This window comes from Larimichthys crocea, chromosome XVI (assembly GCF_000972845.2).
Source record: "Larimichthys crocea isolate SSNF chromosome XVI, L_crocea_2.0, whole genome shotgun sequence".
Lineage (NCBI taxonomy): Eukaryota > Metazoa > Chordata > Actinopteri > Sciaenidae > Larimichthys > Larimichthys crocea.
Window position 1 is genome coordinate 22,276,799 of NC_040026.1, and position 14,396 is coordinate 22,291,194.

General features: G+C 42.2%; 1 protein-coding gene across 1 annotated transcript; it reads right to left on the bottom strand.

Moving 5' to 3' along the window:
* Window positions 1-7,699: 7,699 nt before the first annotated feature.
* Window positions 7,700-9,499, bottom strand: LOC109142844 (UDP-glucuronosyltransferase 2A3). The gene is given in 11 exon segments (XM_027289458.1): window positions 7,700-7,852; window positions 7,854-7,934; window positions 7,937-7,984; window positions 7,987-8,070; window positions 8,072-8,115; window positions 8,118-8,302; window positions 8,304-8,413; window positions 8,415-8,507; window positions 8,510-8,565; window positions 8,803-8,998; window positions 9,419-9,499. Coding segments are annotated over 11 exon segments (1,131 nt in total).
* Between the last annotated feature and the right edge of the window lie 4,897 nt (window positions 9,500-14,396).

The window sequence follows — 14,396 nt, forward strand, 5'->3', positions numbered from 1 at the left end:
GGGCTGGTGCTCGGTCCTCACTCTCATCCCTGTGAGCTTCATCCCCCCCTGTTTACATGGTGGTTTGGAAAAGTAAATTTCAAGACTGAGGCGTGTTAAAACCTGCAAAAACAGTGCTACCATAAACTCAGTGTGAAACTAATCCTAAAGGTGAAATTGTATATTCCCAGTCGGGCGTGGGTGAGTAATTTATAAGGAAAAAATGAGAGTTTGTTAAAACAGCTAGCCTGACTCTAGCAGAAAGTAACAAACTCTACCTATCAGCGCCTCTAAAGCTCGTTCTAGTCCCTGCACCCAGGTGAGTCTGGAACATAATCCCTTATAAATCCCAAGCATGTCATTTTTAGAGCCAGGCTAGATGTTTCCCCTCTGTTTCCAGTCTCATAGTTTAAAGTGTGTTTCTTGATTCATCTCCTGCTATAACATCCACGCTGCTGTGAAGACTTTCCTCATGATTCTGCTCTCTCTCAGAGATCCGCGCTGACTACAATGTACAGTATATGCTGCCTGATTCACATGCATAAATACCTGTAAATGTTTTGACGTGAATTTATCTTTTAGTAAATAAAATCTGGGAAATGTGTGTGTTGTTTATATTCAAACTGTAGCAAAACGCCAGAATGAGTAAAACAGTTTATTGGAAACCAAAGAATTCATTCATAAATGCAGCTGTGATCTGGACTCGTGTTGTTCCGGTAAGGAAGACGAGAACAGAGCTGGACGGGTAAAAGAGAATGGAAACGCAAGGTTTTGTTGAAAACCAGGAATCAGGTTAGACCCAACATCCAGCCTCCATGGCTGTGAAGTGAAACCTATGCCACAACTGCAGTTCCTCAAACGTCCCCTGAGGCTGGCTCCAGAAGTGAGTCAGTCTCCATAAGGTCCCCATGCCCATCAAAATGTCCAACTCATCACAGTAAGAATAAACATGTTTTACAAGCCTGGTACAAAAAACAGTTTTTGGTCTCTGTAGCTAATTTCCTTCCCGTTTTCCCCGTCATGAACACTGTACTGAGGGTGAATTTATATACAACTCACCTGTTCACATTATATTAAAGGCTAAAGTTATGGCAGGATTAAGAGCGTGGACGCTTTGATGACAGGTGGGTGCTGTTACAGAGTCTTAGTGAGCAATCATACATTTGGCCTGCCTCAGGTCCAACAATGAGCCATGTCTTTGCCGATTTTTAGAGTAGCAGGAAGGCCGAGGAGGCAGGACTGCAACATTCTTTACACTGTCAATGGGTAAACATAAAAGAGACAACACTGGGAAGAAAGGAGGCAAAAGTCGCATCATAACATGTTGATTTCAGTGTGACGCTGAGGCTGATACTGACGTTTTTTTATTTGTCAGATGTAATAAACTAAACTAAATGCATGCAAAGCTGCAGCAGCTGTTACAAACCACACACCAAAAAATAAAAATGCACGTAAATATCTTTGACGTTGTCTCGTTCCAGACAGGAACAGAGGCTGTTTAAAACAATGCTCTGCATCTCCTCCTCACACATATCAGTGGCTACATGTTTTGTTTAGAGTAGATCCCTGCAGATTCTCACGTGGGAAAGGAATTCTCGCTTATCTTGCAGTTTGTTTTGTCGTTACGGGACGTTCCTGCTGGGTCGCATTAATAATAATCTCTTCTTGTTCACAAGATTAGAGGAAATTCAAATGATTAATGAGCGAAATATGTTTTTTCTTCTGCTCTCTCTCTCCCCTCGCATAAGCAGTGGCAGAGTCACACTTAACAACAACACATTGCCACCTGCTGGTTCAAATTAAAATGTACATGTCTATTTCTTAGGAAATAATTAATATTAAATTGACCAGGAACACTTGAGTTCGTGCAGCCTGCAAAAAAACATAGCCATCTATAAGAAACTTTCAATTATATCCAGTCTTACCTCATGTATTAATGTTCAGCGAGAATCAAACAGAAGGATCGTCAATCGTCAATCGTGTTTCTCAGTCCCCTGCTATCGCCCACCGTGTTTGTAACCAAACAAACATCTTATGATATAAGTATTTAGAATGTAAGTTTTTTATTGCAGAAGGAACAACGACAACAGACAGTTGTAAAGAGACACTGTGCTCAAAGAGCATGTTGTGATAACATAACAGGAAACCAAAGACACACTTTGTTGAGAGGTGTTTGAAACCATGAAGAGATTTTTTTTTTAATGTATTATGTGGTGTGTGTTGTGAGTGGTGTGTTCGATGTCGGACACAAAAACACAACTTTGTCCTGATTGTGGGCTTATTAAAACAAGTACCACCAGTTACTGTGTTGCTCGGGTGTCACGACTTCAGACGCTTAAACAATAAAATGCATCGTTTTGTTGTTTTACTCGCAGACATCAGGAAGGGTTTTAAAAAGAGGATTCCCGAGACGCAGTGTTTCCTTCCTCGTTTGCTCTGACACTGTAAGAGGCAATGGACGGTGATCACTCAATAATCAACCATGAGACCAATCTTAGTGACTTCAGACAATCACGGAACAGGAAAGATTATCAATATGTAACAACCTCGTGAACACAACACAGTTAGAATTTCTATCTATCATCGATCTATCTATCTATCTATCTACTCTATCTATCTATCTATTGCGATCTATCTATCTATCGTCGATCTGTCTTCATGTTCTGTAACAATAATCGTGAATGAAGAGAGAATCTGGCAAGTTGCTCAAAAAATCAGGGAAACGCCACTTGATTTTTACAAAAATAAGTTTGATTTATATCGGAAACAAGTGAAGATTTTGACTGCAGATGGATTTTTTTTAAGAAAATAAATAGAATTAAAAGTCCCAATTACAGACAAAAACTGATAAAGCCAGACATAAAACACCAGTGTTCATGACAGAGTTTGTTTAGGCAACAAGGATGACGGGTGGTTACAAAGTATGTGATGCCTCTTGAGTCGACGTCCTGGGCTGGCTACAAACGCCTCTGGCGATATGGATCTGGCTGTGATGCTGAGCTATTTTGAATGTGCATTGTCGGTCAGGTAAGCATACTGTATGTGGTTTCCCCCCAGCCAACAGCCAATCATAAATAAATACTTAAAACCCCCCTGTTACATAAATTACTGACTAACACTACTACAACTCCTAAACTCATTACCCGTTTTTTGTTTAAGCTTCAGACTGCCATCCATACACCAACACGAAAAACACAGAGCTGTCACCGACTTCGGCCATGGTCGGATCCTGGTCAAAGCACTCGCTGCGCTCTGCTGCTTGTGTCCTGCGTAGCTCTTTCTGTCTTGTGTGAGTTTCGAGATTAGACTGAAAGAAGTATCGTTTCTGAAGACGGCTGGTGTGAACAAAAGTAACAGATCTTGTGTTTGGTTTATTTCAGATCACAATTGAGTCACACAGCAGACCAGAAATGTAAACCCCTCTTCTTCTTCTCAAAAAGCCTCTTCTTCTTTTTCTTTTCTGACTTCTCTTTGTTCATCAAACATCAAGTAACAGTCTATCTTCACCGCGTCTTTAACTGAAGCAAACAACGACCGCGATGAGGGACAATGAAGTCTTGAGTAGCGCGGCGGCCTGGCTGGACAAACAGACCAAAGTTCTTAACCAAAGCACTTCAGCCAAACTCATGTCCTGTCAATCTCGCTTTGAGTTTGAAAGCAATCGAGTGTGATGAAGCAAATGTGAATGTGACTTCCTACAAACTAGCTCACACAAGAAACATGGAGCGCTTGTCCTCGCAACACTCCAAGCAGGAGGAAGAGAAGCGACAGGTGTTCGCAAAACATCAAAATATCTGTGGTCGACTTCGAATCTTGGCGAGAGGATGAGGGATCGACGGCGCTCCGGATGAACAACAGCTTCCCGAAACGATGAAGGCTGTTTTGAAGTTGAAAGGAAGAATGCAAGACTTCCTGGAGGTCAACGACGTGCGTCAAAGAGAAATTAAAAAAAATCTGAATGCACATACAGACTTCATGACAAAACCAGAACCTGAAGCAGACACTTGATAGAGAGGCAGGAGCAGCAGGCACACAATCGTTCCTCAAGGGTAATGGCGAGAAGATCTGTGGGGGGTGAGCCCTGATGACTCGAAGCTCGGCGACCCTTCGGGAGAAGATGTGGTACAACACAGAGACCAGGAAAAACGCACTAAAGTGCCTGGATGGAGTGCTCCTGTAGATCAATAAAGATGGATCTGTGTCAGCCACAACACAATTCTGTTTATTTGCATTTTGTGAATATAACAAATAGACACGAATGTTGAAATTTGTAAGGTTTGCTGTATGTATGTAATAGTCTTTGATTCAGTCCAGATGTCTGTTGCGCTCTCTACTGAAAATATATGTATGCATAGAGAATTGAATTTGGGTACAATGATGACTGCATTTAATTCAAAAAACAGTTTGCAGCAGTTAAAATTTGGTAATGTTAACCCGCATAAAAACATAAAAACAGACAGTCAAGTGTGTTTTTCTTGTAAAATTCGATCTGTGTACACTAAAAAATAATAATAATAAGTAATAAAGTAATAAAAATAAATGATTACTAATTGATAATTACACCAATCAAAACCTTTTTCAGCCCAAGGACCCCTTGGCGAGAAGACAAACAGAACGAGAGTGTGTCACATTTTAAGCCTGGACTTATAATAACTTTTATATTTAGTTTTATTCACTTTTATTTCACCGTATTAACACCTAGTTATATGCTGGGTGGTAATGAGCCTATGTGTTATGATTGATAAAACTTCAGGCATAATGGAATAATTATAAATAATATTTTTTTCAAATTCAAAATTTACTTTTTATTGCATCAGACATCATCATCATATTTTGTTTATATTCAACAAAATTAATTTTGGTGAAAATTGTCCATGTAATTATGCAAAATTGGCGGACCCCCAATTATGCTGTCATTTCACTTGTTCACTGTTTAGTTTATTTGAAATTCATTTGCAGCGCTGGCAAAAAAACGGTATTTTCACTGTTGATTAATGCAGCTTTACTTTAGTTGTAATTTATAAAAGTGAGACAACCCAGCCTCACTGTCGTACTGTTAGGAGCACTATGGGAGAATGATTTCCAATGTGACTGGCAGGATGAGTTTTGGGAGGAATGTCTGCGCTGGTCCATTCTTCCTCATACCTGCTCTGACAACGGGTTTTGCTACAAAGATTCTTCTCACTGCTTCCTTTAACTAAGCCACCTGTCTAAAACTATGATGGTGTTTAATTCCTAGAGACAGCTGAAGAGTGACAGGATGTGGGGAGAGAGAGAGAGGGGAAGTGACATGCAGCAAAGGGCCGCGGGTCGGATTCAGAACCTGGCTGCTGCGGCAAGGAGGACTGAGCTCTTTCTACATGGGGGCGATCTCTACCAACTGACGGAGATCAAGATCACCTCTGTCCTCTTTCAATAACATCGGTGGTTACGGCACCTATTTGGAGTCACCTACTTGTCTGTGCGCAAATATACAGAAAAAGATTTTATAAAAGAAATGTAGTGTTTGTTTTTTTTTTGTTTATTTTTTTTTAGATTTATAACCTAACCGGTGCAGACCCTATGGGACCCGTAAATGCATCATATCTGGTTGACACGCCACGTCACTTACACGTGAGGCAAGGTAGTACAGTGTGCTCAAACTTTTTTGGGTGGTGCCCATGTTTTTCCTTTTGAATTATAATGTCAAAAGGTGGAGAAACCGAAGCACTCGGAGGAACCAAATCAACACCGTTGAACGCTTAAACTCTTCACAGCAAAGATGACAAGGGTCCCAAACTGAACCCTGCCTCATCGCTGGGAAGGTCAACAGTGAACACTAAATAAGAGTCTGCAGATCTTTGGGGACCTTTGATTTGTTGAGTCATTCCAGGTTGGTTAGTGTTGATGTATACTTTTGAATGGGTTTTTTTTTTAGTGGAGAAACCGAAGCACCGAGAAAACCACAGCAACACATGATGTCACGTTATTTTGATGGGTAGGTTTTTAGTTAGGGTTAGATGGGGGTTTTGATGGGGTTGTTTTTAGTGGGAAAACCAAAGCACTCGGAAAAACCACAGACACAAGTGACCAATTACAGTTACAAGAGCCAAAATAAGTGGAGAGCTCTCCTTCCAGAAGGGGCAGTACCAGCACCAGTTACAGAAGTGGACCCCATTTTGCTTCATCATGTTACAAAAAAAGCAAGTGTGAAGAAATGTTGACTCATTTCTATTATTTGTTCTAATAGCAAATGGGAAAATGTCCTCAATGATGAAACTATTCAATTAGGAAGAAGAACCTTTAGTTTCAAAATTTTACTTTTTTTAGATTTAGACCTATCCTATCGGGTCCTCAATCGTCCACTCACCAAAGTGAGTCAGTCTCGATAAGTCCCTATTTTAAAATGTCCAACGTTCACAGCAGAACAAACATGTTTACAGCCTGGTACAAAAAATGGGTACGAAGCTCTATAGAGCCACTAAATTAAAGCCGCAAACAGACATGTAGCTTCAGACAAGTAGTTTTTTCTTATACTTCTTTTATTCATATGAAACTTAATTTGGGTACAACTGTACAACAGACTTTCAGCTATGCAATTTGTAATGTTAACCCGCACCTAAAAACGTAAAACAGAACGTTAATGTTTTGTCTTGCCTGGAATTTCTAAGATCTCAATACACAATTCAAATCGCCGTTTTAAAATATATATAAGCCAGTTGTCCACTTAATCGCGCTTACATAGCCACAAAGATAATGTCAAACAGGGTCAAGTTAAACAGAGTGTTGTTTAAATGCCAACATCTTAGTTAGTCATTGAATGTCAGTAGTTTACATATAATTGGTTAAAATCAAAGTAATGGAACAAGTAGCTCCATGTGGTGCTAGATTAAGTCAATAGATTGGTCATCATAAGTCATTTGAGAACATCAATGTATATTTTTAGTATATATCTGAAGATATTTTACTGGGGAAGTGAAACATCAACCGTTGTGATTGTTGCTGGATGATAAATGAGATGACCAGAAATTTTTAGATTTATCCCTCCTAGCTCCATGGATGAACTCTTCACTAGCACAACCATCAACAAGATCCCCGTTTAATATTTATTATTGTAGCTCATAAAGGGTCAAGCGAATGAGCGATATATATGCTTATATTTAAAACAGTCTGTTTGAAAAAAGAAAGCCTATAGATTAAGCTCTGAAATCGAGTGGGCGGGCATGACCAAGTGAGTTGAAGTAAAGGGCAGAAAGGGTGAATGTCAGAAGTGGCAGGTGGAAGTGTGTGGTCCTGCTCCGTGAGCTTCAAAAAATAGTTGGAAGATATTTACTTATTCTGGAAACTATCAGTAGTTGTTGAGTCATTTTCAGTTATCTGATGTGAGGAGTCTACCTTGCTTGGGTGTTTCTCACTCCTGCACAGTCTAAAGCAAAGGAATCGCATTAATCCCGTCCCAGCACAATACTAATAAGCATCAACAGCACGCTAACAAACCACAATATAACTCCACAGAATGAAGGCAACCATTGGCATCTATTAAGACGCAGTCGTAAATGTGCAGCTTCCTGTTGTGCCTATAACAAACTCAATCCAGTAAAGGGCCGTGTTCCAGAGGATGCATTGGTTTATCCGATGGAGAGCAACAGAACGCTTCATGTGATTTCGTATGAGGATTGTGAAGTACGTCTTTGTATGGCGGCCAAAATTGCTGGCAGTGAACTTTGGTAACATCGACACCTTAGCACACCTCGTATCTCCCAACCCAGACGGTTCTCAGCTGGTCAAACAGATAGGGCATGCCTACTATGGGCACTCCGTGGTAGATGGAACTCATAGATGCCCGTTAGTGCCAACCGTGTGCCACAAAGGCTTTAATCTTTGGTGGTCCCACGAAGGTCATGCTGGGGCAACCAATTTTAACAGTAGGGTGTTGTGCCCAAATTGTTTTGGTCGCTCACCGCATGCCTCCATAAGTGACCTTTTGTGGAATTTGGGCAAAGGCGGCAGCGATTTCAGAAGTGATTGTCTACAGGTAGGGCTTTTGACCAGTGTACCAAGAACATCAAGACGAATCCATGCTCTCCCTGAACTTTCCACAAACTCCTCCAGCCTCTGATATAAAAGGCTTCGAAGGCTTACATTGAAAACCTCCAAGTAGGCGATGGTTTGGCTGGTGGGCCTGGGAATTCGAAAGACAAAGTCGCACCCTTATGGAGCCAGATGTCTGCTCATTGTAGAAGGGGAATAGAAGTTCCACATCTGGACCAAGTACCTGTCTACCAGTCTGTCATAGTGAGGGGCATACTAGAACCCTGTCATGGAGATGTTGAGACTATTTAATTGTGTTGTGAACCCTTTGTCCAAAGGTCATCTTATCTGACACAACATCTCTGCAACGGAACAAGGAGAATGTGAGATGGAGCACCACAGCATGCCCTTCTCCACTGGTGGCATCCACGTATGAAAACAGTTGGCAGTTTAAGCTCATGAGCCACCAGAAGCTATCAGGCACTCGGGTCAATAAGAACAACGTCAAACTCAGTGTTCAGCGCATATGTCGCATCAGATCTTGGTTCTCAAATATTTCTACCACCAGTTGTCCGCCTGTTGGTGAATGTCCGACAGTGGCACCGAGCATTTTTCCCAGTACCGCAACCCCCCGCCCCCCCCCCCCCCCCCCCCACCCCTCCCCCATCGCGGCTGAAAAGATCCCCCCTCTTCTCTGTGTTGTCAAATTATAGGCAAGAGGTGTGCAAGAAGTCCTGATCTTCCAATGGTGCATGGCTTCTGGTCGGGTGACGGTGATGGAGCGTAAAGGTGGTGCGCATTTTCTTTGATTACCAAGCTTAGTTGGAGTACGGACACCGGACTCTGTCGGGCCCTGGCATGTAGGCCCCTGGATCATCACGTCCATGTGGACGCCAGTGGCTGCCATCAGTTGGGAACACCAGAAGTCGTTTCCACCCATGACCATGGGGACACGATCAGACGACACCCAGCAAGAAGCTATACTCCTGAGATGCTCCCCTGGATAAACCTGAGAAAAAATAACAAACATACAAGGTTAATATGAGTTAGTGAGCTGTCTTGGTCCGAATCACAACATTGTCCACTGAATGTGTCCAGTGATGGTCATGGTGAGAATTTATACATTGCTGTTACAGTAGAGGTAACAAACACTGTCACTGGCCAAATAGAAAGGATGGTGACAGCTGGTAACCTAAATGCTTTAAAAGCATTGCAGCCACAGCAACCTCAATGGATGGGGTGAAGTGCCAAAAACTGCAGTTCTCCTAACGTGCACTTGAGGCTGGCTCCAGAAGGGAGTCAGTCTCCATAATCCCCAATGTTCATGTCCAACTTGACATCATAAATAAACATGTTTACGCTGGTACAAAAAACAGTTTTTGTGTCCTTAGGCTTAAAGTTATGCAGAATTAGAGTGAGGCAAACCAACGTTCCACAGGTAACCGATGATCCGTGGCTCTTCAAACCTGTGGGTAGCGTCCACCTTATTTTTTTTACTATCGGTGGGCATACCCCATGTGATAAGTAAAAGTTTGGGGTCCAGATATTTTGACGGGAAGTTGCAAGGAGCTAATACCCGTTGAAGACTTAATACAGTAAACATGATACAGGTTTATTCTGTTTAGGTTACGTTAGTAATGTTTCGAACACACTCGCTGCTCTTCTAATCTCGTCCTCTGCATATCCAGCAGGGGGCTTGCTTACAGGCTAAAAATCTCAGTATAGAAGAGAGAAGCGTCCAGTTTGCTTGTCTGCACATCTGTTTGTTGAGAAACCTAAAAAGGAATCTAACAGCCTAAAGAAACAGCTTCCAGTGCTGGGAAGGAGTTTGTGGAAAAAGAGAAGGTTTACCTCAGAACATGACAAATTTCGGTGAGCACTCCTCGGGATAAGTGAAGCCTGGCGGCCTGCCTGGACAGGAAAACTCCAAACCCGAGTTATGGTGTTACATAACAAAGTTTGGAGTGAGGTGGTGGGTGCGGGGAAAACAAATGGACTTCAGCATTTCCGTGAGAAGGAGGGGAGAATGTTTTCCCCCCAAAGCCCTCCCTCTCTGTGAAGTAACAGTATGTTGTTAATCCTATCTACACATGAGAGGAAGTCTTTGAAACGTGAACTGATGTTGAAAGAGCTTCGCTTTCACACTCAAGGTCACTTGTGTTCATGCAAAGCTGAATTCAGAGTCAAGCTGCGTTCACGAGCGTCCGTGTTGTGAAGGCATGACACATCCCACAGCATCTCACAAGCCAGATTCCTGTCAGCTACCAAAATGTTCACGCGGGGTTGCTCATGGCTGTGGTTGTCCGGCCTTGCTGGAGGTTGGCGCCCGTGTTTGGCTGAGGTGATTTTGCTCCATTCTGCACGTCTTCTACAAGTCTTGGCCTCCTAAAGGTCTAGCGGGGCCCCAATCGTGCCAACGTATGGACAACAGTACCACTTTGCACACGCTGTACACAGTCGACCATCGCCGTTCGCCATGGTTTTTCAGCCGTATTTGTACATCTGTGGCCAGCGGAAAAGAGGCCGAGTGGAATCCTGGAAGTTTGAAGCCACAGGTGAGGTTATTTAATATGTGTTTTGTCTGATTGGAAGATTTAAAACCGTGAATTTATACTGAACGAAGGTGAAGGTTGGAAATCTTCTTTAATGGTCTAATACTGAGATCAACAATGTTAATCTGTTATTTAATTTTCGGCTCATTAAGTGTTGTTACTTATTTCACTTAGTCTTAACTGCTGGAACACAATACACTACACAGATATTTGTTAAATGTTCTCCTCATGTATATGTTGCTGATGTTAGTGAATGTGCGAATTTACAGTTTACTACACAAGTTACGCAACGTGTTTTGTCAGGAAATAACAAGAAACGAGGAAATGAGACCCCTGCAGGAAAGAGAACGGTCCTCATTTGTGGTGTTCGTGTCTGTCCAGCCTCTCCACGTTCAAGATCCTTCTAATGTTTTTTTTTTTTTAGATTTGAAGTCTAGGAACCAAATCGCTATACAAATGTCATACTCGTGGTTGCTATAGGTAACAAGGTCCTCTTCCACCCAAACTGTAACTGGTAAACTATAAATTCACTTCACATGTGGCACGAGGCTGTAAGGTCCACGTACTTCGTGATCATTTCTGTGAATGTGCTGAGTTAAATCACGCGATCAGTGGTTCACACCTTTTTTTCTCTTAAAGACCACTTTATTATCAAACTTTGTATCATTGAGTAACACGTTTTTATAGATATTTAGTTGTATTCAATGCATGTAAACAAAACACAGGATGGAAAAACTGATAACTGAACAACTATCCAAAATAAAATGAACGGGAAAGTGTTGTGTCAATATTTTCCTGATATTTTAGGAACTTGTTTGTGGTTTTGTGTTTGAATATTAAATGAATACTTAACAGATTTATTTTATTAGTTATAGAATTCTTGACTAAGTCGGTCCTCCACTTTGGTCCCAGACCCAAAATTATCTCAACTATTGTATAATTCCATAAATGTAACATCCTGTCGCCCAGAGGATGCGAACTAATGTACATTTCTCATCATGTGATGTCTTGTTAGTCTTTTAAAATACTTATGTTATGTTATCGTGGCTTTCCTCCCTCCCCTAATAAAACAGCTTCGCCTTACCCAGGACTGATGGCAAATGATCCCCTTCCCTCGCGGCCCGTTGGACAGAACGTGGGTGGAAAGTCGGCGTGAGGCTGGACTACAGTTAACTTCACCTATTCTCGTGCCCACCTGAACCCCCCTTCACCACCACACACACGAGGACCGCTCTGCCACCTTCACCCTCACTAACGGTGTTCCCCAGAAGGCAAGGCCTTAACATGGACCCCCTGGGAAGTCCTGAGAGACTGTCAACAAAACCCGGAGCGCCTACTGTCTCGGAGAGGCCTACATAGTGTACGGGGATCAATCCCTTACCTGAACGACGAGCGCTGGCTCAAGATCACGCGCGGGCCGTTGCTGATACATTGGTCCGCCTACCTGCTGCCTCAACTACAACGACAGTCCTTCAGAAAAACTAAAGGACTTTTTTCCCCACGTATGTCTCTATGCCGCAACGACTGCATACAGCACAGAGGAGATCGGGCCCGTCACAGACGAGCGAAGAAACAATTCGAGGGTTTGATTGAGGGCCGGATGCACACTAGAAACACTGGAGATGTATCGAAGGACAGGTTTCAACACGGTGGCCAGTGTTTTTTATGAGCAGTGGCGCCAGATCAGAAGCAAACCACACAGACCTGGAAGCAATAATCAGATCGTGAATCTTATTAATTTCAGACAAATACATTTAAAAGAATTATGATAAAGTACAAGTTCATCAAGACTTCCTCCAAACAATGGTTCAACTCTGAAGATGCAAAAAATACTTAGGTAGTTTAGAATATGGAAGGAATCGTCGTCATAAAGAAGAAAACTAACTTTAAATGAGATATTGTGTTTCATTGATAAATAAACCATCTCAGAACGTCATCAGTTTTGGTGAAGATGGATGAACTCACATAATTGTATGAGTTTACATAGATGCAGATGGCTTGTTTGAGCACCAGGCTTTATATATTACATATACGACACCTCTAAAGCCTCGATGACACCGACACGCATTCCACCTTGTTGTCTGAGGAAGCTGTCCTGTAATGCCTTCCGCTGCAGTTTTGCAGTCGTCCGTGCAGCATCGATACTTTAAAAAACCACCAGGGTGAAAGTGTTGCACACAATGTAGTCGGAGAAAGGTGGCGCCTCTGTTGGTACTGCACGCTGCAGCGGGGGAGTTTTGATTCTACAAAACACCAGATCCTTATTACTCGAAAACCATCATCCCTTTTAATCTTTTTATAACGTTACCGAATCATCAATGAAGTTCTTTTTTATTTTAGATATTTAAAACAGAAACCACATTGAATCTGTTCTGTTTCCTTGGAGGGTGGTAATCCAATCAAATCAAAACACTATTTAATACAAATTTGCAGCGATGACTCATGCAAGACAACGCTGACTGCTCTCACCAGTTGGACTCGACTCTTCTGAACTTAGCCAAGACGTGTTTGTGTTTGTTTGTTGTCATGATCCAAAAACAGTTTTGTCGTATACACAGAAACATTTAAAAGATATATATATATATATATGTATATATATACACAGACAGACAGGAAGTTTGGGGTATTTGACTTTTGGGTGAAATTTATGGAAAATGTAAAAAGTTCATGCAACAGTGACACAGACACACAGAGACAGAGACAGACAAACAGAGACACAGACACAGATACAGACAAACAGAGACAGAGACAGACAAACAGACACAGACACACAGAGACAAACTGAGACAGACAGACAGAGACATCTGTTGACAGACCTCCACCTTCTCCTCCATCCTGTCCACCTGCTTGGCTACAGTCGATCCTGGCAGCTCTGTTTGACCCGTGAAGTCTGGATATGGTCTGTCTCCTTGTCTCTGTCTTCTTGTCTCTGTCTCCATGTCTCTGTCTCCATGTCTCTGTCTTCTTGTCTCTGTCTTCTTGTTTGTGTCTCCTTGTCTCTGTCTTCTTGTCTCTGTCTCCTTGTCTTTGTCCGTCTTGTTTGTGTCTTCTTGCCTCTGTCTTCTTGTTTGTGTCTTCTTGTCTCTGTCTCCTTGTCTCTGTCTCCTTGTCTCTGTCTTCTTGTCTCTGTCTTCTTGTCTCTGTCCGTCTTGTCTCTGTCTCCTTGTCTCTGTCTTCTTGACTCTGTCTTCTTGTTTGTGTCTTCTTGTCTCTGTCTTCTTGTTTGTGTCTTCTTGTCTCTGTCTCCTTGTCTCTGTCTTCTTGTCTCTGTCTTCTTGTCTCTGTCCGTCTTGCTGACTTGCCGCCATCTTCCCTCCATCTCCGTTAGCTACCTAGCCGTCATTAGCAACACTGAAACAAATCATTTCATCAAACTTTGTTTTTTTGTGCGTAAACTAAAGTCAGAAAGTCAAACTTCACATTTCACCTCAGAGTCTCTTCTTCCAGCTGTCTGTCATCTTTCTAATTAACTTAATTAATAATTAATTAACCTGCCAGTTAACCGACGTAAAAAACTGCAGTACCCCTCTTTGACCACACAGACTGACATTTACCGGCCGCTACAATACGTGGGGGCGCTGTTTCACTCATTTGAGGACAAGAAAAACACGGTTGCAACAAAATAAATATAATAATTAAAATAAGACGTGAAAAGAGAGAGGGCCGGCAAGGTTTTGTGAAAAACACAGGGAATCAAGGTTAGACCCAACATCAGCCCCCATGGCTGTGAAGTGAAACCTATGCCACACATTTGTGGCATAGGTTTCACTTCACAGCCATGGGAGGCTGATGTTGGGTCTAACCTTGATCTCCCTGTGTTTTCACAAAACCTTGCCGGCCTTCTCTTTTCACGTC